Consider the following 26,969-nt stretch of genomic DNA (forward strand, 5'->3'; position numbering starts at 1 on the left):
CATGTGAAAAGAAGAGGATCTTGAATATGTTATTCGTTCTTTGTAACCACCAAATCAGATTTCAGCAGATTTCACAAGATCTTTGCCTAGTTTAAATCTCAGCCAAATCAAGATTTGAATAGAACGTGCATTTTGAATAGAAGCTGAAATTTCTCAGAATGTGAATATGATGGGTCTGGGGTTGGCAAAATAACACCCCCCCCAATACATATCTACATCCTAATTCCCAGAACTCCTGCATATGCTGAGTTCCATGTCAAAGGGAAATGAGGGAAATCAGAGGGTTGCAGTTGGAATTAAATTTGTGCTCTGGATTGAATTGTATCCTTCCCCCAACCACCCCAACCCCCGCCCCCAAAAAGATGTTGAAGTCCTAGCCTTAGTATCTCAGAATGTGACTTTGTTTGGAAATAGGGTCATTACAGGTGTAATTAGCGAAGATGAGGTCATACTGAAGCACGGTGAGCCCCTGAGCTAATCTGACTGGAGTCCTTCTAAAGACAGCTATGTAAGGACATAGAGACACAGGGCAGACGCCATGTGAAGACAGGAGCAGAGATTGGAGTAACACTCGCACAAGCGAGGAATGCTAAGGATGGCCAGCTGTTGTTACAACCGAGGAAAGAGGCATAGAACAGATCCCTCAGAGCCCTCAGAAGGAGCCAAGCCTACCAACACTTTGATTTTTAACTTCTAACCTCCAGGACTATGAGAGAATAACTTTCTGGTGGTTTAAGCCACCTAGTTTGTGGTCCTTTCTCCAGCAACCCTCGCAGACTAATACAGTTGCTAATCAGCTTAGCCTTAAAATAGAGAGATTATCCTGTAGCATCCACACAGGTCTAGTGCAATCACAAAGGTTCTTTAAAGAGGGGGAGGAGGGTACACAAGAACGCTGGAGGGATACAGTGCGAGAAGGACTTGACCTGAAGCTGCTAACTTTGAAGATGGAGAAAAAGAACTCGAGCCAAGGAATGGGGGGGCAGTGTCTGGAAGCTGGAAAAGGCAGGTCTTCTCAGAGTCTCCAGAAGGAAGCAGCCCTGGGGGCAGAGCCTTTATTTTAGACTAGTGAGACCCATGTCAGATTCCCAACCTCCCAAAGTGTCAAATGCTAAATCTGTTACTTTGTGCCATTCCATTTATGGTTATTTGCTATAGCAGTAGTAAAAATAATAATATTAATGATACAAGGTCTCAGGTAGGTTCTGATTAGAATGGTCAAACTTGAAGTGTGTGTGGAGGAGCCATCTGTTTCCTATTAGACAGGAAAAGAATCCTTCCTCACTCTAGAGGAACTCAGGAACGGTGGCCTGAACTAAAGGAACATTAACAGTGGATTCCTCAAGAATTTGTTTTACTGCTTTTAAGAAGATCTGCGAACTCAAACTTAACTAGTAAATGTCACTGTTAAGGTTTTTAGGGGGAATGAGTATTTAAAAAAAAATCAGACTTCAGTTGTTATATGAATTGTTTTATGGAATAGCAGTTCCTTTCTCAAATTCCTAGACTTGGAATTAATGGGATTTTCCTCATATGTTTACTTGCATGGAGATGGTCCACCACCGTAGACCAGCTTCCTGCAGCCGTGTACTCATTCTGGTAAAATGGTTCAGCCACCAAAACCAGTTTCCAGAAAGTCATTTTTTTTCGCCCCATACCTCGCTGAGGTATTTGTCAAGATTGGAAGCAAAAAAATAATAATAATAATCTAGCTGAAAAACATCTCTGATCACTGTGAGCCAATTCCTCCCATCTCTCAGGCAGGGCTGTGAGGATGTTCCGCACGGGTGCTTCATGGCCACAAAGTGGCTGCGTGAAGCTGAGCACCAGCCTTGTTTCCTGCCTCATCCTTGCCTCCCTGGGACAGAGGAGACACCTCACCTCCTTGTCCCTTTCTCATGTCTCTACTCCCTGTTTCTAACTGGTCACTTTTTAAAAATTAAATTGTAGTAAAATACATGTAAAATTTACCACCTTAACCATTGTTAAGTTACAGTTCAGTGGCATGAAGTACGTTCACAGAGCTGTGCAGCCATGACAGCTGACCATTTCCAGAAGTCTATAGACATCTTGGCGCAAGCGCCGCTCCACGCCCATTAAACACGAGCTCCCCATTCCTTCCCACCTGGTAGCCCCCATTCCACTTTCAGTCTCTCTGAATCTAGTCCAGCTGCCTCACCCAACCGGAATCATTCAGGATATCTACTTTCGTGACTTGCTTATTTCACTGAGTGTAATGTCCCCCAGGGTCATCCATGCTGCAGCCTGGGACAAGAGGTCCTTCCTTTTTAGGCTGAATCCTATCCCCATGGTACATACTTACCATACCTTGTTTACCTGTGTATCCACCAATGGACACTTGGCTTGCTTTTGCCTTTTGGCTATCGTGAATAATGCTGCCATGAGCAGGGGCACCCAGATATTTCCCCATCACTATTTTTATTGTAAGTTTTTATCTGAATTCCAGTTAGGGGGCACCTGGGTGGCTCAGTCTGCCTTCAGCTCAGGTCATGATCCCGGGCTTCTGGGATGGAGCCCCTGCATGGGGCTCCCTGCTCAGCAGGGAGTCTGCTTCTCCCTCTCCCTCTGCCCCCCCCAACCTCATGTTCTCTCTCTCTCATACACACAAATAAATAAATAAAATCTTTTTTAAAAAAAGATTTTTAAAAATTCCAGTTACTTAACATACAGTGTAATACTAGTTTCAATCGCACAGAATAGTGATTTAACATTCCTGTCACTATTTTTAAACTCATCAAGTATTAGAATAACAAAGGGCCCCCGAGTAAAACAATATTCAACCCCTGAGTTTATTTCCAGCTACCTCTGCTTGTACTTGAAGGGTCTTCTTAGACATCACCTACTCAAGACTCCTCCCCCACTCCCCGAGATGGACTGAGACGTCTCCCTAGGCCTCCTGGCCAGTGAGCCCAGTTGTGCCATATTTGCCTCTTCCGGAACCCTGTGCAGAGCTGGGAAGGTGCCGTGAGCTGCCCCATGTGGGACTTGTGGGTATGGAGTGCATTTGTGCCCCCTTCTCACCCCATCATATTGTCCATGAGAACCACAGTGGTTTGGGGAGGCTTCCCTGACCTCAGACAGGGCTTGTTTTGAATCCCAGTGGGTCCTCAGTACGTCTAACAGTTACTAGCCCTCCAAGGAGGGGAGCAGGAGGATCCCTCTTACACAGCTCCAGGAGACAGAGAAACCTCCATTACGTATCCGTGAGTGTAGACCGTAGATCTGTCTCATGCACACCTGCATGTACTCTGAGCTCTGTCCTCCATTCTCCTGCCAAACTCTGGGCAACAGCAAGGGAGGAACAGTGCAGAGGGTCAAAGGATATTTCTGGAAAGGGGTGGAGGGATGCATGGGCTGTTTTCTATTCTGTCATTCTTCTGCAAAGCCCCTGAAAGGCCCAGGAGACACCAGAGGGAAAGGAAAGCAGAACAGAGAAGGTTGGTAACCCCTCCCAGCTCTATAGGAATCAGATCCCTGCAGGTCTTTTTCAGTCAGCAGATTGAGCCTCTCTGCCTTCGGTCAGGTCATGATGCCAGCCAGCATCCTGGGATGAGTCCCACATCGGGCTCCCTGCTCAGCAGGGAGCCTGCTTCTCCCTCCGCCTGCTTCTCCTTCTGCCTGCTGCTCCCCCTGCTTGTGTGTGTGCTCTTCCTCTCTCTTGCCAATAAATAAATAAAATCTTTTTAAAAAAGAAAAAACAAGAAGAAGTTATGAAGCTTTTTCCATGGTTGAGGTCAGTGCAGTAGCACCGAACAGGTCTCTAGCTAGAACCTCACATTTGCATTCACAAAGTCAATGCAAAAGGTCAGGACAAAGGAGATCTGGCTGAGAGTCAGTTTGGGAGAGGAAAAAAGGAAGTCGTAGGAGCTAACAGAGGTGCAGTCTGCTTGCTTAAAACAGATATAGTGTGGAGCTGAGCTACTTTAATGAACACAGAGCCTCCCTTTAAAGAGGGGGAAAAAATCATCACATTCTCCCCTGATGCTTTCAGACCACATCTGGGCCATTTTGCCCACAACAAAGCAATCCATTTTGAGAATAGTAGTGACTGATAAGAGAATTAGAAGGGAAAGGATTCAGAATCTGCCACATGCAAATTATCCTGATCAAGTTAAGAGAAAACTTAAAAGGGGAACAAAAGAGCTATCTTCAAATATTTAAGAAGGCAATCCTGTTACTCCTAAGACCAGAAGAGGAGAAATGGGTAGGAGTTGGTTTCATTCTGAGTGTTGTTCAGGCTAAAATTGGGGCAAGATTTGCTCATTGCTCTCTAGGACTTCATTATCTCCTACTGAGGAGATAAAGAAGAACAATTACCAAGAGTTATAAAGGCTTAAGTGTGCCAGGTGTTGGTGTAAGCAGCTTACAGGCAATATGTCCCTTGTCCTCACACTCCAGGGTAGGCACGGTCACTTCGATCCCGCAGCATAGGCAAGGGATCTGGTAAGAAGAGCTTCCCTGCAGGGGCTTGGAAGACAGTGAGGAGCTCTACCAAGGGGACTGGAAGTCAGAAGAGCTTGAGCTTGAGCTCAAGGCCTAAGCTTGCACTAACAGACAAGGAGGAACAATATAGAGGTGGAGGGGAGGGGGCCTGGGTAGCTCCCAAAATTTTCTCAAATTTAGCCCAACCACTGCCACCACCCCCAGCTAATACAAATGACCCTCATCTCCTGCCTGGACTAGTGCAGTAGTCTCCTCATTGCTGCTCTATAGACTGGTATCTGCCCAGAGCTAGAATGACCCTCTCCGAGCTTGGAGGGCACATCACTCCTCTCTCCAAACCCTCTGTGACTGCATCTTATGCAAACAAGAGCCTCAGTGGCCAGCCAGGGCCTGTAGGATCTCACCCTGTCCTCTCTCATGTTCTTCTGTCTGCCCCTCTCTCTTTTCAGCCCTCCCCCAGCCACACTAGACTCCTTGCTGGTCCTCAGCCCTGCCAGCACACTCTTCCCCAGTGCCTTTGCACCCACTGTGCCCTCTGCCTAGCAGTCCTTTCCCAAGGAACTATATGACGACTTTTTTGCTTACTTCTAGGCTCTGCTCACATGTCAGCTTATCCATGGGACCATCTCTGCCACCTTAAGTGATCACCCCTCACCTCCTCCCCGGTCTGCCCTCCACAGCTTTACTTTTCTCTAAAGCATTTACCACCATGTGGCATCTTCTCTATTCATGTATGGTGTATAGTATACACTATATATGGTCTATTGTGTTATCATTCTTTATATATCATTCTGTGTATCTTTATCATTCTATATATATCAACTATATATTGGGTATATATACTGTTAGGCATAGTTGACATATATATATCTACTATACACTATATATAGTCTACTTTGTATCTTTCCTTGGCTTACTGTCTGTCCCCATCAGGAGGCTAAGATTCAGAGGACAGGGTTTTGTTTTGTTCCCTGCCTCATCATCAGAACCTAGAACAGTGCCTGGCACATGGGAAGCCCTCCGTGCATGTGCCCTGCTGGGATAGAGGAATGAGCAAGTAAGCTGGACCTGGAGATGAAGAGAGGCCTGGCACCACCCAGTGTCCCCCAAGAACCCTGCCAGTGGGAAGACACTACCGACGTTTCTAACAGTAGAACATGATCAGATTTGGTTTCAGGAGCTTAGGGCTATTCCAACTAATGAGGAAGACCTGAATGGTTATCAGACCTGGCCATCAGTGGATTCAGCCATGTTGTCAAGTGGTGAGCTCCTGGGAGCTGGGAGGATCTGAGGCTCATGCAGGGACCGACAGAGGAGAGGGTCCTTTTGTGTCCCCAAAAAGGCATTCAAAGCCCCATTTGTGTCCTGAGAAATTGTGATTTCCAACAGCTCAGCTTCTTGCCACACCAGACTGAGACCCTGGTCATTGAAATGGAAGGCAGTTAGGCCAAATTTTAGTGGAGCACTGTCACCAGCTCAGTCTTGTCCCAGCCCACAACTTGCCTCCTCAAGAGTGACTGTCCCCACCCAAGAAGGCCCTCCACTCTTTGGAGGACCAGGAAGTCCCTGGTCCTGGTGTGTTCAAGCTGGCCCTGGGTGTCCTTTGTCAGGGACCGTGCTGGTCAGGTTTTGTTGCAGTCACAAACCACCTGAGCCTCTCAGTGGCTGACAGCCATGTCCTGTTACGACAGAGGTCAGATGTCGGAGATTCCCGTGGTGGGACCTGCTATTCTCATGGCAGAGGGCAGGAAACGGAGAGAAGCAGAGCCAAACCACACAATCACACTCAAAGCGTCTGCTGGGAAATGGCCAGCTTCATGTCCACTCACACCCCATTGAACAAAGCATGACATAGACAGTGGGTGGGATATGTGATCCCGCCCCGGGGAGAGCAACCACTTGGGACCAATAATTATATCTGCCATAGAACTGTTGTGGGCAGAAGGATTTCTGTTTTGAATAAGCCATTGACGCGTTTAACTCATGTGACTCCCTCTGCTCTACTACTTCAGAATTATTTTGCATGTCAATTGCAAAGCTCTCTATATCCATTTCCCTCCCTCATGCTATAGGCCCAAGACTCCATGATGTGTCTGGAAGGCCCCCTGGGGCAGCTGGCCTCCCCACCCGGTTATTCTCTCACTGTCTCTCCTTCTCCTGGACAGGTGGGTGGCAGGCCCATGGAGCCCCTGCTCAGCTACCTGTGAGAAGGGCATCCAGCATCGTGAGGTGACCTGCGTATACCAGCTGCAAGACGGCACCCACATCACCACACGGCCCCTCTACTGCCCAGGCCCCCGGCCGGCACCAGTGCAGAGCTGCGAAGGCCAGGACTGCCTGTCCATCTGGGAGGCATCTGAGTGGTCACAGGTGGGTGCCCGGGCTGCCTTGTCCACAGGGACCCCAACATGGTGCCTTTCCCTCTATGCTATTTGTGACTCAAACCAAAGTATCACAGTGCTTGCCAGCCCCTAGATAACTAAAAAAGATGTATTCTAGCTCACGTGTTCCTAAATTCCATCTGAGAAGACAATAGGGCTAAACAAACATGGGTAACGTGTTTTTGATCATATATATGTTTTTGATAATATTTACCACAGTTCGATCCCAGTTCCTTAGAAAATTCTCAATTAAAGATGGATGGATGATGGGTGGATGGTTGGATGGTTGGGTGGGTGGGTGGATGGATGGATGGATGGATGGAAGGATGGTTGGTTGGGTGGGTAGATGGATGGATGGATGTTTGGGTGGGTGTGTGGATGGGTGGGTGGGTGGATAGATGGATGGTTGGTTGGGTGGGTGGGTAGATGGATGGATGGATGGTTGGATGGGTGGGTAGATGGATGGATGGATAGATGGATGGATGGGTGGGTGGGTGGTTGGGGAGGTAGTTACGTAGGTAAACATACCAACTGACTAACCAGCTGACCTTCTAATTTTCTTTTGGTGTATTTGAATTCTAGTGCCATCAGATTGGGAAGGCAGTTTCAAAGGTTTTCTCTGAACTCTGTGTCAGTCTTTGCGGATTATAAGAGGCAAAGCAGACACTTGGAGGGACAGTTTTTAGTATACAAGTTGGAGTCACACATCTCATGCCATAAAATATTTTGGAAAGAGGTCAGTTAAGCCTTAAGTTTTAACTTGAAAGACTGATTCTAGAAATATTTTATCTTTGTTAATATCATCCTTCAAAGCTTTGTGTTGACTTTGCATTAATGATTTTGACTGTTTGGCCATAAAACAAAAAATAGCTTGAATAAAGGGCAAGTTTCCCTCAGGTCCTCCATCAAATGTGTTCTAGGAAAGTCAGAAAGGCTAAATCCAAGACACTCTTCAGTGTGGAAAATATTTTTAAAGTTCCTTTTTATTGCCAAACAGTTGGAATTATTTTGAATAAGAAAGTATTCAGCCCATTCTTAATGAACGAAAAGTCTACCCTTGGCTGCTCAGAAATGGGGTTTACATTTCAGACAGATTTTGACGTATACACGTTTGAAGACCTGAGACTTTATCCTGCACTTTATGATATTTTAGGGAAAAGAGTTTAAAATTTTTATTTTTTGTATGTACTTAGGATTGTAAGTTGAACATTCAGGGGACCTCTTTTAGGGAGGGGGACTACTTGCTGGAGGGGTCGGCAAAGGCATGCAGTTTCCCCCACCACCCTCCCCTCCAACCTTGAGCCTGAGGTCCTTGATCACTAGCTCTTGATCCAAACAAAATTTATGCTTTAATCAGATCAAAGCCATAAATTTTCCATTCAGACTCTTTTTAATAGAAAAAAAAAGTCCTTACCAAAGTAACCAAGCCTGACATTATCAACTATCATCATAGCATTAAGAACACCAGATTGGAAAATGTGAGACAACTAAAGCAAGATTTAAAGAAATAGCTCTAGTTTCACGTCTATATCTCTGAGTGTACCTGATCCTAATGCTGAAATAGTATCCACACCAATCAGCCTCCTTCTGGCTCAGTTCAGGCTCGAGCCAAATGCCTCTTTCTGAACAGTCAACTTGGAATCAAATCTTGCCCTCATTCACGAGATACTCACCAAACTGGTATTTCTATTTCTTCACCACATGCTAAAGCCCCTTTAGAGATTTTATTTATTTATTTGAGAGAGAGAGAGAGAAAGAGCATAAGCAGGGAGAGGGATAGAGGGAAAGGGAGAAGCAGGCTCCCCACTGAGCAGGGAGCCCGCCATGGGGCTCAGTCCCAGGAGGCTGGGATCATGACCTGAGTTGAAGGCAGATGCCTAACTGACTGAGCCTCCCAGGCACCCCACTGAAGCTTTAAATGTTGAAATGAACTGAAGCTTCATTCAGTTCATTCACCCCACTGAAGCTTTAAATGTTAAATGCTGAAGCCTTAAATGTTTCTTCTTTAATGTTTCTTCATCCGGAAACAAATGGGTTTAAATTTCTCATGGTAGAGAAATTTATTTGACTGCGGAGGTTGCCTTTGTAGAGCTGGCATCTGTTGATTGCCCTTCCTCTCTCTCCCCCAGCTTCTTCCCAGCTTTGTTAGAATGAGGAGCAGTTACCAGGAAGGAAGCAAAAGATAGTGACTGTCTCCCATCCTCAGTCCCTCCAGAGAAAGGCCCACCAGCAATGTTGCCCTTTTCTCAAAGCTTCAGGCTTCCAGCCAATGGGCTGCTTCTCAGAAGGGCTGAACCCAGTTTTGGTCAAGAACCAGACTAGACATTAGCATCTGAAATTCAAGGGCAGGGGATGGAGAGGGACAGGGAATGCAGAATAGAGTAAGATGATGCAGGAATTCTGGCAGAAGTGGTAAGTAGGTTTCTAGTTGAAGAAGGAGCTTGGGTGTGGGCAGAGCTAATGAAATGGTCAGGGAGCATCACCAAGCATAGAAGCAGAGAGATTGACCTTCAACTCAGTAACCCAGGCTCCCACTGCAAGAGGGTGACTCCTGCTCTGGACTGACCCCTTGCATCCAAGGTTCTGAGCCGACCCCTCACCCACACATGGGATCAAATACGCATGCTCTCCAGCTCCCCCCAGATGATGCCACAGCCAGTTCTGAAGTATGTGTGTTTCTTCTAAAATAAGCCAGCTAAGTCTCAAAAACAAAACAAAACAAAAAAACTTCAGAGAGCTAAATTGAACTCATCGGAAAAATAAAGCTACATAACATTTTGGGATAAATGTTAATAATAGAAATATAAAGAACAACTCTTGTCCTTTAGATGCGTTTTCCCAGGGGACACAGTGGAGCTTTTTAAAAAATCAAGTTTGCTGTGGCTCAAAAATATCACTGCTGTAGGTTTCTGGTAAATCAAGCAAGTATGAAAGCAGATGCTCGAATCATGAGGGCTCCATTTTGTGCTACCACAGTGGATGGGCTGTCCGCCCCCACCATAGCTCTGGGACCCAGCTGTTGGGAGCCTGGGGTTCACTGTGTCTATACCTCTTGGCGGAATGCAGCCTTCAGCCCACCATCTCTGCTAATGACATTTTGTTTCTGTGGTAGAGACGTGCAGGGCTTCCGTACCCCACAAATAGGAGGGAGAGCTCCCTGGGTTTGCAGGCTGTGTTACCCCCTGTTGCTGGTTGGATCATGTATGCAGTCAGTCCCGTCCTCCCAAGGTCATAGTCTGCCCTCTTGGGCTTCCTTCTTTGTTTTAAGGTGGTAAGCTCTTTCGGAGCCTGGGGAGGTCCCTCCCTGAGTTCAGAGGGAGCATGCCAGAAGCTGGGTCCAGCTACACCCCTCAGGTCCGCCATGTTTACCCATTACCCCACCTCTCCTCCCTTCTTCCAAGGCTCTTCCTGCCCGAGGGCATGGGAATCTTGAACTCTCAGGGCTCGCACATGATTTGTCATTCCTCAGGCTCTCTTTGGGTCCCCTCACCACACTTTCTCTTGCAGTGTCTCCTGGGAAGTAGGTAAATCATCACGGGGACCATTGCTCGGTGACATTCTTGACATCCACACCTAACACAGTCACTGTAGCTCTCTGCAAGACCTTACCAACGGCCTAAGGTGTAAGTCACCTGTGGCTTGGCTTTGCATCTCCACCTTTTCCACCCTGAGCCTGTGCTTTTGCCCCAGGCTGGCCCAGGCTGAGTGCATGGAGCTGGAGGCCAGCCACGAGGAGTCATGGGCCTCAGAAGTCTTTGCATGGGTGTCCTGACCTGGCTTCCCTGGCCCTGTCCTCTGCTCCACTCGAGGGATCCACCAGCATTTGCCCCTTGAACTTCTCCACTGCGTTGGTCTCTTGGACCTGGTAGCAGGCCACTAAATTCCAAGTTTGGTCTTTTGGGTACCTCAAGCTCTCCCCGATCCTGTGGCCCTTCCCCATCCCTGGTCACTTGGCTGAGTCACAGCTAGGACCATGTGCCTCAGACTCTAGAAGCCTATAGAAGCGTACTCATCCTTGCATCCCCAGCACTGCATTTGGCACACGGTTGCGACTTAATAGACATTGATGACCTTGAACTGAATCAGACAGGGTCAAACATCCCAACGGTGTCTTTCAGTGCTCGGCCACCTGCGGCAAAGGGACGCAGAAACGAACTGTGACATGCACCAATTCGCAAGGAAAATGCGATGCATCCACGAGGCCCAAAGCAGAGGAGGCGTGTGAGGACTACTCAGGCTGCTATGAGTGGAAGACTGGAGACTGGTCCAAGGTGAGTGGTGGGTCTGCATCTCTACCCTGCCCAGCAGCGCAGGGCACTCTGCAAGCCAGAGCTTGGAAGTCACCCTGGACCTCCATGGCGTGAGGCAGTCCCAGGCCACCTGGGCAAGTTCACTTTCTCTCCAGGCTCTGCACCTGCCTGTGCCCCCGTGCTGCGTGCAGTCGGAGGGAAACCAAAGGCCACCCAGAGCACGAAGCAGGGTGTTCCCAATGCCAGTTGGCTTTCCTGTGCTGCGTGCTGGCTGTGCCCCAGCATCCCGCGGGGGGCTTGGCCACCAGCCATCACAAAAGCCTCGTAAACATGGGGGAGCCTTGGCTGAGGCGGCTGCGGAGGGGCCTCAGAGGCAAACAGCGCTTCCCTTCACTTTCAGGACCCCTGGGTGAAGGCCCACAGGATGCAGGGATGGGGGTTCTGGGAGGGTGGGGTGTGGCAGATAGGAAGGGCCATCTTCCAGAACCTGGCCTGCAGCCCGGGGGTGGGGGAAGAGATGGTGAAACGGCACTGCAACGTAAATCAGACACAAAAACTGCTTTGCTCTTCAGCTCTTTTATTCATTCCCCTGGTTTCTGTGAACCTGTTACCTATGATGCCTGTTTCCTGGGCCGGGGGGTGGGTGCTAAGGTAGGTCCTGCAGTGACACATGACCACCAGCCAGGAGGCCTGCTAGAGAACTCTTTCCCAAGAACTGTAGAATTTCTGGTAACCTCTGATTGGCTGAGGGAAATTTCTAATGACAACTTCGAGGATGTTCATGTTTCTTTTTTGGTCTTTGCAACTGAAGACTCCCCATTTATTTCTCTTGATGTCTGTTCTCCCTGTGTTGGCAAACGGGTGGCCCAATTACCCCCAGTTTTTGTGTGGCCTGCACGATATCATAAACATTCTGGAATTCATTACCAACATTTAAAAACATGGTGATTTCACCCGAAAATCTGGATTTGTGGCTCCTATCTAGATAGCTGGCAACGTGGCAGTGTGGCCTGTGTCCTCGCTTGGCCACCATGACCTGGGGCCAAGCAGGCCTGGCACCTTTCACCAGGCAGGGGCACTCCAGCCCCCCACACTCCTCCAGCCACTCTATGTTTTGATTTAGCTGCCTCGTCTAGAGAGTAATTTGCTTTGTGCCTCTGCTTTATGGAAGGAGAGATGGTTTGGTCATTGGAAAGCAAAACTTATCCAGATCAGACCCTTGCAGAAATGCCACCTTCCTGCAAGTGAGCATACGGTCTCCTCCAAGCTCCTGGAGGACATAAAAGCCAAATAGCTCAGGTTTCAGTTTGCCAGCTGTGCTAAAATGCAGCCTCTGGATAACTGCAAATTTGGGGAAGACCAAAAACACCTCCTTTTTATTTACTCCCTGATCAGTAGATCTGACCAAAGCAATAGAACCAGGGCCGACAGTCCAGTTTCTCCGTGGATGTAATAACATTTAGGATGGAGTTGCCAGGATGTGTCTTCCATTGGAGGAAGGCTTCACTTGAACTTCACTTGAAGGGTCTTGCAAAAATGCCATTAGAAGCTGGAATCCTGTGACTCGAGGCATCAAGGGGCTTAGTTAAGAGCTCTGATGCACCGTTTAACAAATCTTAACCTCTCTGGCCCTCATTCTCTTTATCTCTGAAACAGAGACTCATTAACACTGGCCCTGCCTGTTTCTCAGAGATGTTCAGAGCTTTCAAGGCATTATAGTAAGTGTGACTAGCTCTTGGACATCTCAGCCCATTTCCCTGCCCCAAACCCAGCACCCAGTGTTTACGCTGTGGTGAGGCACAGTCCCCAGGACTAATCTGTTCTGACCTCATCTAACTTTGTCTTATCAATCGGAGGGCCCAGCCTTTTATACAACCGTGCCAAGAAATGTCTCCTAGCCAAGGGCGTCAGACCCAGCTTGAGAAAGGTCACCAGTGTATCCCAAAGGCCCAGCCAAATGGAAGCGAGCTCTCAACAGTTTGGGTTCTAGTCCATAAGAAAACACTTGGGAGTTTTCTGTGTCAGAATTGTCAGAAGACATGGAAGGGGAGCTCTCCAGCATAGTAAGAGGCAGAAGACCATTGTCTAGGCTCCAAGTGTCCAGGTGTGGATTGGAACAAAGCTATCATTCTACCCGAGGAATTAGAAGGGTCCCGTGGTCACACCCCACATGTCACCTGTGCTAGTGAAGGGGGGACTTCCATGGTCACAGATGTCCCTGGGCAGGAAGCAGAGGGGAGGAGGGTTCAGGGAGGGCCTGGGCCATGTGCAGCCACCAGAGTATGAGGCACCTTGCGTCATTTTCTGTTTGAGGTCTACCCCTGCACCTGTGCCCTCCAGCCAGGTCCTTAGCCCTGTTTTCTAGAAGAGGCAGTAGATGCTCAGAGATGAAGGGACTGGCCTACACCCCTCTGTCAGAGTCCAAGCTCCTGAACCACCGGTCAGAGCTCAGTCCACATGGAGAAGGACTCCGGAGGCCCCATGATGGTACTTTTGAGCCACAGCATGTCCTACAGACGGTCATCAGCTCTCCAGAGCCTGGCCTTCTCAAGCCTCGCCATTCTGGTTTTGAAGGCCAGATGGACACTTCGGTTTTCTTAACACCATGAACTTCCTGGTGCGGGGAGGTACAGAACCCCAGGACGTGAATGTAAGTCATACCTGAGAGGCCCAACACCATGCTACCCCAGATCTGCTAGCTCCCACTCGACCTCCTCCATTGTTCAAGCGCCCTTCCTTGGCTGTGGAGGGTGGCTTGCCATCCAGCAAACTCCTCCCCCACCAGCTTCACCAGTGAGGTCAAGCCCTTAGCTGGCCTGCCTCTTGACTAGCCAGGCCATGGTGAATAATGCCTCCCAGCTTTCAAATGGAAAGTAAGGCATTGGAAAGCCACAGAGCCTACTCTTCAGCCAGCTTGATCAGTGACCCCTGGCCATAGAAACAGGACAGCTTGATGGCCTGTGATGATCCCGGCTGCCATTCAGGGCTGGTATCTGATGGCACTGGCTTGGTGCGCACAGAGCCAAGGGGGAGAGTACTCTGCATGGAAGGGGGGTGTGCTCTCCCATGCTTCCAGCTGCCCACTCCCCAGCAGGTCTGGCCAGAGCTAGGGCCCAGGGAAGACTTGACCTCCCAAAGTGAGAACTTGGTCACGGACCCAGAACTGAAAGTCCGTATAGGCACAAACATACTGGGAGCAAGCATGATGGGGCAGGGGCCACACAGAACTGAACCGGGGGACCACACCCTGACCGTTGGCCTCGCCACCACTCCCTCCTCCACTACCATCACCAGGTGGGCCGGCCCCCACAGGTGCAGAGATCTGTACAGCAGTTCTAAAAATCTGCCCGTTGCTTTTCCCCATTTCTTCTCTGGAGAATGGAAAGGACACAGTTCCCCATGGGGGTCCTGGTCCTCACTTGCTGGGCAACTGTCCAACATAAGTAGATTCCACTGGATGAATGTTACCCTGATATTCACACTTGTTTGCACTAGATTTGCTTTTCTGTTGACCTCTTAGCTTGGCTTCACGTCTGTGGACAGTGCCCTCATCACACACATGGGGTTGGTACACTTTTAAATCCTCTCCTATAACCAGCCCCCAAACCGCCACGTGCCAGACTTTGAAGGCTTCAAACAAGCTGCCCAAAAAGAAAGTCAGTAGAACTCCGAGGGCTGTCAGAGCCTCAGTGTATCTGGAAGCTTTGACATTTTGCCTCTAAGAAAACTCCTGTTACTTGGCCCCAAGGTGCTGTTGAGAAAGATTAGCGTGTCTCTAGGGAGGTGATGGACAGGCCAGTCTGAGGACATGCCTCAGGTGCTGTCCTGCCCCCACCAAAGCAAGAAGGACTAGTCATCCCTTGGGAAGGGGCTGGCACCAGTCTTCTCCTGTAGCTGGGTGAGGGTGCCTGAGAACAGCACCCAGAACTGTGGGAAGGCAGGGCCCCTCCCCCAGCCTCAGCACATGGCTGAACCCCAACCCGGGTCCCCCGCATGGGACAGTCCTCACATTCCCATTCCTGCTGAGGGCATTATTAGTCTCTGCCATGTTTGAAAAATGACCTGTCCTCCTGGGATACCAGCTATTTCCAGATCTGTGCAAATCGTTGTTTCCACCCGCTAAATGCTGGGTATTCGACCTGGGGGCGGGGAGATGTCACTTAAAATGGGAGAGGAGGAAATCACATTTTTTTTCTAGAATAGTGAGACTTTTGATCACAAGTTGAGATATTTCAGTTTCAAGACCAGAGGCATTAATCACCACTGAGATGATGGGATGTTTCTGATTAGAAACAAATTATTCTGGAGGGATTGTAATGGATGGTGTTTTTAAAGAAAACCATTGGCTCTCTGCGTTAAGAGTACGGCGTTCCCTTTCACTGAAGAGATCAAAGGACCATTGACTTCCTGGTGCCACTGGAGGTTCTGTGGAAGGGGGCTGGTCTGACTCTAAGGCCTCAGTCAGGCCCCAAGTGTGCCCCCTCACACCCGAGCCCCAGACTGTGATATGGAAATCACAACACCTCCTAGAGGCCTTGGGAGGTCAGGGGAAGGAGTGAGCACACAAGAGCCTCTGGGCTGCAGCACCTCAGGGAAGAAGTCAGGGAGAGCCTCTCGCTCCTACCTTGCTATACTGTGCTGTCCCAGACAGCTGGTAGATGCCTTCCTGTGCTCTGGGCAGGGAGACAGGGCTTTCAGCTCCAGGGCCTTAGCAAGAACGAGAGTGGTTTGCTATAGAAAGTGTTTCAGCCTACACCACTTCCAAAGTCTGCACCTCCTTTCTTGGATGGGGCCTGCCCCCACATCCCACTCTGCAAGGCTGGCCTGCCTGCCAGGCTGGGGGTCCGCAGCCAAGTCTCTGTGATTCAAGCAGCATTTCCTGAGCTCCTTTTCTCAGGAGAGAATGTTCCAGACCTGTCCTGGTCAGGGGGGGTATGAGAGTGGACAATGACCCAGCCTAGGTACAGACCAACAAGGAACCAATGATATTAGGCCACACTCAGTCGCCTGGTCCAGTGTGCACACTGTGCTGTGGGACCCAGGCATCCTCTGCCTGGATAGCTATGGATGGGGTTGCTGGTGGAGAGTGATGCTCTTTCTTTTGGGCTCAGCGGTAGTGGCCCCTGACATCCACTAGTGCTTTAGAATTAACCAAGTACATTCACTCATATTATCTCATTTGGCCCCATCCCCATTTTACAGATGAGGAAACTGGCTCACAGTGCTGATGTGGTTTTTTTGTTTTTTGTTTTTTGTTTTTTGTTTTTTGTTTTTCCCAAGGTCACACAATTAGAAAATGGCAGGGCTAAGAGTTTGGTCCCTGCCCTCTGACTCTTAATCCACCTTTCATTCAGGTGCATAATAATGTCAGAGCTTTAGATTCTGAACTTGAAACATGGAGGAGCTGAATTCTAAGATGCCTGCAGCTCGAACCATCACAGGCATATGCTTGTCAGAAAGTCAAGTATCTGCTTGTTCTCTCTCACAACCTGTTCCTCCAAGGGCTCTGTATCAGTCATTCACACTTTAGTATAAATCTCTCTTCTCTCTGAGGTCCTGCCTGTTATATGCCCTCATTTGTGAAATAAAAAGTTGAGTCCTTATTAAAAAGAAACTTGCACATCAAAGAGGAAGTATGTGAGGCATCAGCAACATCAGGGCCTTTTTCTGGACTGTGTGAAGCCATACCATGCAGGCAGCCAGCACTCTGCATGAAGATAAGAGAGCCAGTCCTCCATTTGATGTTACTCATAGGAGTATAAGCACCCAGGGAAAGGACGGTCATCATGTTTCATTGCTTTTCAGAGCAGGGGCAGAAGGGAGAGGGTAGACTACCCCTTTGGTGTGGAGCATTTTGTGTGGGTGAACAGAGCCTGCCACCAGGTAACAGAGTTCCAGAGAAAAGTCTAGAGCCCATATCTGCTCAGTTGAGAGAAATGAGCTTCCAATAGAGCAGAGGAGCCCCCAGAAATTGCCAGGACAGGTGCTTGCATGGAAGTGAGCTAATCGTTTAACAGCAGATGCCTCTGCCCCCTCTCTTGCCCTGCTGTCCCTCCATTGACCCAGTGACCATTGTCAAACTAGCTGCCTTTGTGTGGAGCAAGAGGTCAGAGAGAGGGGTGGCTCCCCTGCATGGCAGCCTGGGTTTCAGCCACTACCTGGACCTTGCCGTTGAATCAGAGAAACTGTTGTCTCTACGGAACACACGCTCTATCGGTGACCCCCAAACAGGGCTTGTGGTCAGGAGGACACAGGTCCCACATCCCTGCTCTGCTGTCTCTCATCAGACTCCCATTTCTTCCATGAGCCTATCAAATATTGATGTCTTACAACAGCTTTTTTTTTTAAAGATTTTATTTATTTATTTGACAGAGATCACAAGTAGGCAGAGAGGCAGGCAGAGAGAGAGAGAGGGAAGCAGGCTCCCCGCCGAGCAGAGAGCCCGATGCGGGACTCGAGCCCAGGACCCTGAGATCGCGACCTGAGCCGAAGGCAGCGGCTTAACCCACTGAGCCACCCAGGCGCCCTTACAACAGCTTTTTGAATGTGGCTCAGGTCCTGTAAAGTGCCTGCACATGGTGACAGTGTGCGTAGGAGGCAGGAGGCAGGCTGTAGTGCTTGCAGAGCACCAGGGCCAGCCTCCTCCAGCAGGAGTGGAAGGCCTTTCACACAGTCACTAATGGGCTGAGAGAGCTAAGCTACCAGAGTGATCACAGCTCCTGCCTGAGGACTGACAGGGACAGTGGCCCTGCAGGGTCCTCTGCTCCCCAGGCTCACAGAGCACAATCAGGAGCTCTTGGGATCACCAGACCTTTTGGGCTTTCGGGGTCACCTTGACCTTGGGGCTCCCCAGCTGTAAGAACCCCAGCCAGAATTTGTAGGTCAGCAGGTTGCAAATTCAGAGACACTGGGGAAACCCCAAGCTAAGGCTGAGGAGAGGAAGGAAAAACAGTTTGAGAGGGAGTATGAGTTGAAGGGTATGTGTGTGTGTGTGTGTGTCTGAGAAAGCATTTCCAGTTTCAAGGCTGGAGGAAAGACAGTGGGGATTTTCATTACTGTTTAAAACCTGCTATTTCAGGTTTCAACAGCTTCCGATGGTTGCAAGGCTCATGCCAAGTCTGGGGGGAAATCTGTCAAAAATGCTTTTGAAGCGCTTTTGACATCTCACAAGCCAAGTGCCTTTCAGACACCAGCAGAAAATGGAGTTAGCACGAGGGTCTGCCCTTCCCCCACCCCCGCCTCAGGCTCTGCGAGCCAAACCTGCCCAGCAGAGCACAAGAACGTGGGGACGTGGGGCCCTCACGCTGGGGCGGTGAGGGCTCCCCCCTTGCCAGCTCTGCTGCTCACCCCAGAGCCCCGGGAGGAAGCCTGGCCGCCCCCGCCACCGTCGGAACCTGGGCTCCGGCAAGTATTGAACATTCCTGCAGCGTTGGCATCTTCCTGAGGTTTTTACGACCTCCTTTAGCTAATTCTCAAAACACCACTTTGGGATCTGGTGTTATTTATAGTCGTGATTTTACAGCTGGGAGAAGTTGAAGAGAAGGCAGACCTCGCTGCAGAGGAGCATGTCATCGAGGCCGGGCCACCATGGGATGACAGAGACCTGGTTCCTCCCTGCTGGGGAGCCCTGTGGCCCTGGAGGAGGTTAGGGTGGGGGGCAAGGGGCTGGAGCTGTCACTGGGGAGAAGCTGCAGGGATACTCTGGGCCTCCCATTCCTCTTCTCTGAAAGGCAATGTGGCGTGTGCATGTTTACTGTGCACCTACTATGTTCTGAGGGCCGCCCTGGCCGTAGCCACTGTTAGCGGGACGATACATGAGGACTAACAAGAGTGACATTAAGCCCAGGGCTCAGCACATGGTAGGCATGCGGAAGGTGGGCCCAGCTGTTCCTACTGCTGTCATCGCCGCTGCCACCACCACCGTCATCATCACCCCTAAAGAAACCGGGCAAGGAAGCTTTGCACCATGTCTCGCTGTCACTTGGGTCCGAGGGTCCAAAGGCCTTCCCGAGTTTTTTAGGGAATTCTTGTTCACAGCCACACCCGAATGAATACCACGAGCCCATGGATATGTCCAAGTCAAAGATTTCTCTCTCTGGCCATAAGTCTTTTGCTCCCCGGGCGCCAGAATTTTTCATTCTGTTATTGCTTTTCCAGTGAACAATTTCACCCTCCCCCCATGTGTCTTTTACTCCCCATCCCAGCTGGGGGACTGCCCGGGGCTGGGGGCCGGGTCACCAGGCCTTGTCTGTGGTGCACAGCTGGGGAGGGGAAACGTGAGGGTCTGTCCTCCCTTTGGGTCCTCTGGCGGGGAGCTTTCCCCTCTGGATTTATTACTGCTTTGTTTCTTTGTTTCCCCAGTCTCAGGGAGCCATATTAAATGTTAATGTTATGAGCGACCTGAAAAAAATACCCCACAGTGAAAGAGGACTTCCAACAAGACCAGATATGTTTTTTATAGATCTGTTTGCTGGGATTTTTAAAAGCCCCGGAATGGCTTCACAGCGATGCTTGGGGCTAATCCAGCGCTAGCAGGAGACACTGTGGTCTCCTCCCTGTTTAATTAAAGCTGAGGCAGAGGAGAGGCAGGAGGAGACGGAATTCCTTGTCTGTGCCCCCTGTGTTATCCTGAAAGGCAGCACGCTCAGGTTACAAGGGGCTGCTGCGCCCCTCGGACTTGTCTACAGTCACATTCGTTTTCAGGGTCAGATCAACTTCTAATTGTGCTCCCGGAGGTTATCTCTCGCTGAGCTGCCAGATCAGGGCCAGGGGCCCGGCACAGGCAGACGGCCACAGCTGCCTGTGGGGCCTGGTGGTGGGTGTGGCCAACCCCCCAGAGAGCTAAGCCCGCAGGCCAAGCGGCTCAGCACCTTTTCCTGGGCTCCAGGGATTCCCTGGTCCGTTCTCTCTGCTCTTGTCCAAGCACTGATTGTTAATAACAGTAGCACTTGCAGACGGCTCCCTCGCTGCTGTTCACCTGTTCCAAGCTATTGTTTGTGGGTTTTTTTAAGATTTTATTTATTTATTTGACAGAGAGACATCGAGAGAGGGAACACAAGCAGGGGGAGTGGGAGAGGGAGAAGCAGGCTTCCTGCCAAGCAGGGAGCCTGATGCGGGACTCAATCCCAGGGCCCTGGAATCATGGCCTGAGCCAAGGGCAGATGCTTAATGACTGAGCCACCCAGGTGCCCCTGTTCCAAGCTATTCTAATCATCGAAATCATTCTGCAAGGAACATTTTATTATCCTCAAGCCACAAATGAAGAAACTGGGGCTCAGTCAGATTAAGTAACTTGCCCAAGGTCACACAGCTAGTAAGTAGGGATGGACTGTGCTAATAGGTCTGTCCTTCCCCTGCTGCTCTGTCCCTAATAAGACTCCAGTCAAGGAGAGTGTGGTTACCTATGGATGTTAGGCCAGTTCTTTCTCCGGGCTGGAAAATTAAAAGACAGTGATCCTGTGCTAGGAAAGATGATGAACCTGGGCAGTAACCTGACTTCTTATTTCCTGGCTCACATGGAGGCTCTAGCCAGTACAAACCAAATTCATACAGGAAGATGGAATTTGGTCCACGAAATGGGGCAACTGGGGTCCTGTCCCTCCTCTGCCACTTACTACATGGCCTTGGCCCAAACACTGACCACCGCCCCCCCCCCCCCCCGAGCTCAGTGGCCAGCAGCCTCAAGATTGTTGTGGAATGTTCCACACTATTGTGAAACCTTACAAGCGAGCCCACAGGACAAGCAGACACACCACCTGTAGACACAGGGCTGTCATGAACACACTCCCTTCCTGCCCCCACCACACCCTCCCCCTCCACAACCGGCCTTAGAGCCTGTGAAACAAGATTAAGAACTTTCAGAGGGGAAATCATTTTTCAAGGGCAACCCCAAACACCTGAGTTTTACAATGGTCATCGATCATTTTCAGGCAGAGACCTTGTCAGTTTTGCATTTGGTTTGAATAGACCCACAGGATTGAGTTCTTGCCCTGATTTTTACATACATAATAATGACACCTGCAAAAGACATTGAAGCCCTTCCTGATGTTCCTGGTCAGGAAGTGACTCAGCTGGGCTGACTGCCCAGCCAGCAGGGCCTTGGGTACCTTGTGTGGTCAGGGAGTGCCATGGGAGCGAGACAGGCACGGCTTCAGAAGCCTTCTCCACTCACCAGTGCAGTTTCCTGGGGCCCCAGCCACCATCTGTCCCGCCCCAGAAGGAGCCCCTCTCCTAGAAGGAGTATGAAGACACTCAATTCCTAATTCTCCCTTCTCGACGTGTCTCCTGCACCAGGTGGTTCCAGGGCCTGTAGTCCGAGTCAACATCGGGGATGAGAAAAGGGATGTTAATGTTGCCGCCAGATCAGCACGCAGATACCTCTTTTCCCCACATGCGTAATTCAGTGCCAAATAGGCAGATACCAGGTCCCAAGTACACAGTAATCCCATTTTCCCAGGAAGTAAGTTTTTTTTTTTTTTAAATTTTACAACCAGCTTGACATATAAAAGTCTTTAATGGTAGAGGCAGACAGGTCAAATGCCTACCTAAAATATATAATTCATTCAGGTCATTACACATGCATATTTAAAGGTTTATACTTATCTTTTAACTTAGAAATAGTGCCAGTTTTCTCCATGTAATAAAGTCAGACCTGATGAAGCTGCTGGGTGTACGAGGTCAAAAACGAGTGCATCTGAGCAGTTTTATAAGGTGCAACCTAACATTTGCTGCGTCTGCCCTCATCATTACCCCCTCCACCTTCTGGGTCCCCCGTTGGCCAGCATAGGACCTGTCCCCGCTGAGTTCACAGAGATGCTGTCTCTTCCGGAATCTGTAAGTGCTGCTCTTGCTGGACAGGCCCTCATGACCTGGGGTGTCGCTTAGCGCTGTGTTTGCGGGACTTTGCCCTGCATTTGCATGGCCATGCTCCGTGTCCTCGGGATTTCGTAGTACGTTACAATCCTTAGGCTTTTCCTTCTTTTATTCTGTTGGTGTGGATCCCAGGCTCTTTGTATAACCACTTACCAGCTTGCTTTTCAGTGATTCTTAAACCTTTTTTAGCTCATCCTCCTCATTTGTGACTATGAGTCATGCCTCCGGGAGACAGTTACATTTCTTTTGCTTCCTTCTTTTTTTCTTGCTCCCCAAGTGATCACACTACAAATAATTAAAGGCACCCCTTATCCCTGCCCCTGAACTGTGAGAGCTTTTGTTCTCACGAAAGTATATGGCAACTTCGTCTTTTCCAAGAATAATTTTGAGTGAAAGCCATCTCCCCCTTTTATTCGAGCATACCTGTATAAACTCAGCAGGGTGATAGCTGGATGTCCGTTCTTGCTTAATTACACATTTTTTTATATGAATCCTCACCGGTTTGTTGTTAAGAAAAGAGAGCTCATTATACTCTACATAGGACACTGAGCAGAAGTTCCAGATAAATCAGAGGTTCTCAGTTCTGGGTGCCCCTTCTAGAGATGGATTGGTCTGGGACATTGAGGTTTTTAAAAGCACAACAGGAAATTCCTGCCACAGATCCCAGCTCCCTCCTTGATGCCCTCCAGGTGGAAGTCATGTTGCTATGGCAGCCATCCCATGTTCCAGGTATCCTGTTGGTGGGACCCTGTCGTATGGCCTCATCCCTCCACCTCAGCACCCCTCAGACTTCCCTGGGTCCCAGTGCTAACTCCTGAATCCCAGGAGTGCCCCAGTGTCAAACCCCTGCCTGGTTTATCTAGAAAATAGGCTGTTAAGGAACACACAATGTTGAGGCCCCTGGAGCTGGCCGTGTGCTCTGGGGGAGGGCGCCTGTTCTGGCTTGAACATGCCAGAGCCCACAGGGAGGGTTGCTTATGGCTTCCTCACCTCTTTTTTGATTTGAAAAGACTGGGACCTCTGCACTATTCTCTCGAGATTCCTAACCCTTCTAAAGTAAGAAATACAAAACAAAAACAAACGAACAAAAACAAAAACCAACAACCAAGATCCTACTTGTCAGACTGGAAAGCAGAGAAATTCACTGGGTGTGCACAAGCATTTTGGGGAGCAGACCATGCCCCTTGGTCACAGCCGGTCCCAGCAGTCTCCCACTGATCCAGTGCCTGGTGACTCCTCACAGATTTCCCCCTCCCCCGCCCCGAGGACAGCCCTCCTTCCAGCACAGGTCAAGGTCAGGCCTGACAGGAGATGGGGGCACATGATCCAAAGGGACCTGGTGTCACTACCCCATGTGGGGTTTGGAGGACAGGCCCGGCTCCCGTCTCTGCCGGCATGAACCCCAGCTGGGCTGTGGCCCCAGAGGTGTTTGCTTTATTAAAGTTTTGCAGAGTGCTCTCAGAACCCCATAAATCATGGGTGGCTAGGGGACCCCAGGTGGAGAGAGTGCACCTGTGCACCTGACTCTCCAGATGGAGGAGACTAGCTTATCAGAGAGAGAATTCTGGAGAGAGAGTTCCCGGGGCTCCTGGGAGAGCCAGCAAGGGCCCAGGAGCTCGGAGGTCAGGATCAGGGCAGAGGGGCCGAGGAGCTGGCGGGTTCCCTGTGGAACACTTTATAAAAAGGGTGCAGAGAGGGATAGGAGGAGGACAGGAACTATATGGGGAAGTCCTACCAAGTGCGCTCAGTGGGAACATGGGATGTCTGCCGAGCTACCTGGGCTGGTTTGGCAAACCCAGGTCTACAAGGACTGGAGATGCCAGCAGCTCAGGCCTTGGTGTCTGAGTTAAAACCGTGAGCCACAAATAATCTGTGACTCCAGGATGGAAGGTTACACTTCCTTTTCTCCCACTTAATTCTGGGCCCCAACTCTTCAGGCTTTCGGGAAATTCAACCCCACCCATGACTGAGCTCGCCTTTACATCCAAGGCCAGGGGGAGATGCCTGAGGTCATCATGCCCAGCACCTTCTGGTGCCACCAAGCTGCCTTGTCGGCTAGCTGGAGAATTTGGAAGCCCAGCTTTCTGCTTGGAACAGGGTAGAAAGGGTGGGAAGTAAGATGCAAGCCTCATAAATTAATATTTTAGCAACGATCTTGTGTCTTTGCTTGGGCTGCTGAGATGAAATACCATAGATGAGAAGCTTAAACAACAGACATTTATTTCTCACAGTTCTGGAGGCAGGGAAGTCCAAAGTCAAAGTGCTGGCCAATTTGGTTCTTGGTGAGGGCCCACCTCCTGGCTCGCAGATGACTGCTTTGTCACTGTGTCCTCAAGTGGTGGAAAGTCAGTCTCTGGTCTCTCGTCCTCTTTTAAAAGGACCCTAATCTCTTCATGGAGGTTCTGCCCTCATAGCATCATCTAAACCTAGTTACCTCCCCAAGCCCCCCCCCCCCAAAATACCAACCCATTAGGAGCCAGGGCTCCAACATGTGGATCTGGGGAGACAAAGAACATTCAGTCCATAACATCTTGAAACAGGCGTCTATCAGGCAGCTGGTGTGCAGCCAAGCCTCCTTGTCCTGCACTATTTCAAGCATGTGGGAATGACATGCGGGGGCCAGGCACAGGGACCGCTGCTCCGTGGAGCCATGGTCACAACCACTCGGCCCAGGTTCGGCCCCCAGCTCAGACCATCTCTATTTCTGGCAGTGCTCCTCAACCTGCGGGAAGGGCCTACAGTCCCGCGTGGTACAATGTATGCACAAGGTCACCGGGCGCCATGGCAACGAGTGCCCCGCCCTCTTGAAGCCAGCCGCCTACAGACAGTGCCACCAGGAGGTCTGCAATGACAAGATCAACGTGAACACCATCACCTCCCCTCGCCTCGGTGAGTGGCCCCAGGCTGGTGGGGAGGGCACTTCCGCCCCCAGCCAGCTAGTCCCTGCTGGTGGAGGGGTTCTAGAAGCCAGAAAGCACCCCCTTGGGGCTGATCCCAGCCCTGGAGAGGCCAGCATTTGTCAGCTCTGTTGAAGGTTAGAGGTTTCAGAGATGGACTTTTGTTCTTTGTCTGCAAGCAGCAACCTCAGACACAACACGGCGAGCACCCGCTAGTCCCTCTGCCAACAGTGAGGGACAGAGGATGGTCCCCCAATAAGGTTTTGGGGCTCCTGTGCATGAGGAGGGCAAGGGGAGGTGCGTTCTTCCAGAAACGAAGGAGCTGGGGTATCATTCACGCAACCTTGGGGATGTGCGCTTGCGATTTTCTTTAAGCTGAAGCTCGAGAAGAAAGCAGGTGTTGACAGGTTGCAGTCTTGAATTCGGTGGCATGGGAGGGAGAAGAGGGACATTTAACACCAATTTAATGATTCCTTTTAACAGTCTCTCCTCCTCCAAATAGAAATCGCTAAGGAATATTTTCCTACCCAGAGCCCCATTCCCTCATGTTGGAATGCAGCCAGGAGGGGGGCTTCTAAGTTGTTTCATAGATGTGGGGGTGGTCTTGGAGCTTGCAGATGGATCCCCCAGCCTCTGCATGCGCAAACTTCCTTGATATGCTTCAGACCCCTCCCTCTGGCAGGACCTTCTCTTCACAAGATGACCCTGAAGGAGGTTTAGACCACTTGTGCCATTAGCTTCTGCTTCAGTGGCCCTTTGAGGCCCACTGCCGCAGGTCATTCTGTCTCCTAAATGCCAGCAGGGATGGCGTCCTAGGCCAAAAAGCAACAGTGCATACCACTTAGCTGGGAAGCGGGGTGCGCAGTGCCCTTGTCCTGAGGAAGCAGCCAGATCACCGTGCCCTGCCAGGTGGTCAGGTGAGACCCGCGAGTGCCATCCCCTGTAGAAAAAAGCGACATCCCTTGGCCCCGGCAGGGGGCCTGTTTCCTCGTGTCCGTGCAAGGCTCCAGCATGTGTGAGCGAGGGCAGCCCCAGAGTCAGACCATGGGCCCTCTCTGTGCATGCATCAGGATGTCCCCAAGCCGTCCTTAACCCCTGGGCTCTCTCTCCCCCCACCACACCCTTAGCCGCCCTGACCTACAAATGCACACGGGACCAGTGGACAGTGTACTGCCGGGTCATCCGAGAAAAAAACCTCTGCCAGGACATGCGGTGGTACCAGCGCTGCTGCCAGACGTGCAGGGACTTCTACGCAAACAAGATGCGCCAGCCACCTCCGCCGTCGCTGAGCTCATGACACGTGGCCCAGCGGCCCCCCAGCGCGGCAGCGCGTGGCCTGCGTGCTAACGACATGGCAAGCTGAACGCCCACCTGAGAGCACACCAGTCCTGCGGCCGGGCCCTCCCCACCCCCGGAGCACACCACCACTCACCCACGAGGCTGTCCTAAGAATCCGACCGTTATAGAACTGGAGCGTGGACTTGACGTTTGCTGTTAGCGCTTTTGTACTTAATATATTGTTAATGGCCACTGGATGGCTTTCTACAGTAAGGAAAAAAATAGGCATGAGTCACAAAATTATTGTCCTTTCTAAGGGTCTGTGTACCTCAAAGGGAACACCTCTGATGGACAGTTGTCGAAAGAAAGAGACATCCCTGTGCACTTCTGTCTTGGCTTTCTTTTGACATTTGAATTCCCGGTGCTTGATGTGCCGGGGGAATTATCCCCCAAATGAGACATTTTACATGAAAACTGGCTTTATTCTGAAAGCTGGCGCCACCCTGGAAGGAAGGACGGATGTCAGCAACCCTCTGCAAAGGGCTTCTCCTGAGAGGCCCAGGCTGCCGGAGCCCTTCTTGACCACATGAGCATCAGCACTTTGCCTCTCGGCCCATCTCTGAAAACACATTCTCTAGATCGTGGGCCTTGTCTTGGAAGTCTTGTCCCTGACAGTCTGAATCTCTGTCAGCCAAGGATGCCAAGACCACGTGATTCTGCATACCACCTGTGTTGGGAAGAATATTCTGGAAGTGTTTGGGTTTGGGGAGGCATCTAATTTCTATACAGTCGACCACATTGGGAAACAGAAAAGTCTTTCTCTAAGG

The 26,969-nt window shown here is 50.3% G+C and overlaps 1 protein-coding gene across 1 annotated transcript in view; it reads left to right on the plus strand.

Moving 5' to 3' along the window:
* The window catches only part of LOC111152666 (ADAM metallopeptidase with thrombospondin type 1 motif 17), a 323,596-nt gene extending 297,435 nt beyond the window's left edge, over positions 1-26,161 (plus strand). Inside the window, exons 21-24 of the mRNA XM_022511219.1 lie at positions 6,630-6,834; positions 10,964-11,116; positions 24,679-24,856; positions 25,992-26,161. Coding sequence (XP_022366927.1) covers positions 6,630-6,834; positions 10,964-11,116; positions 24,679-24,856; positions 25,992-26,161 — 706 coding nt within the window. The remainder of the gene's footprint in view (positions 1-6,629; positions 6,835-10,963; positions 11,117-24,678; positions 24,857-25,991) is intronic.
* The last annotated feature ends 808 nt before the right edge of the window (positions 26,162-26,969 follow it).

Source organism: Enhydra lutris, unplaced genomic scaffold (assembly GCF_002288905.1).
Source record: "Enhydra lutris kenyoni isolate GAN:26980312 unplaced genomic scaffold, ASM228890v2 scaffoldscaffold29, whole genome shotgun sequence".
NCBI lineage: Eukaryota > Metazoa > Chordata > Mammalia > Carnivora > Mustelidae > Enhydra > Enhydra lutris.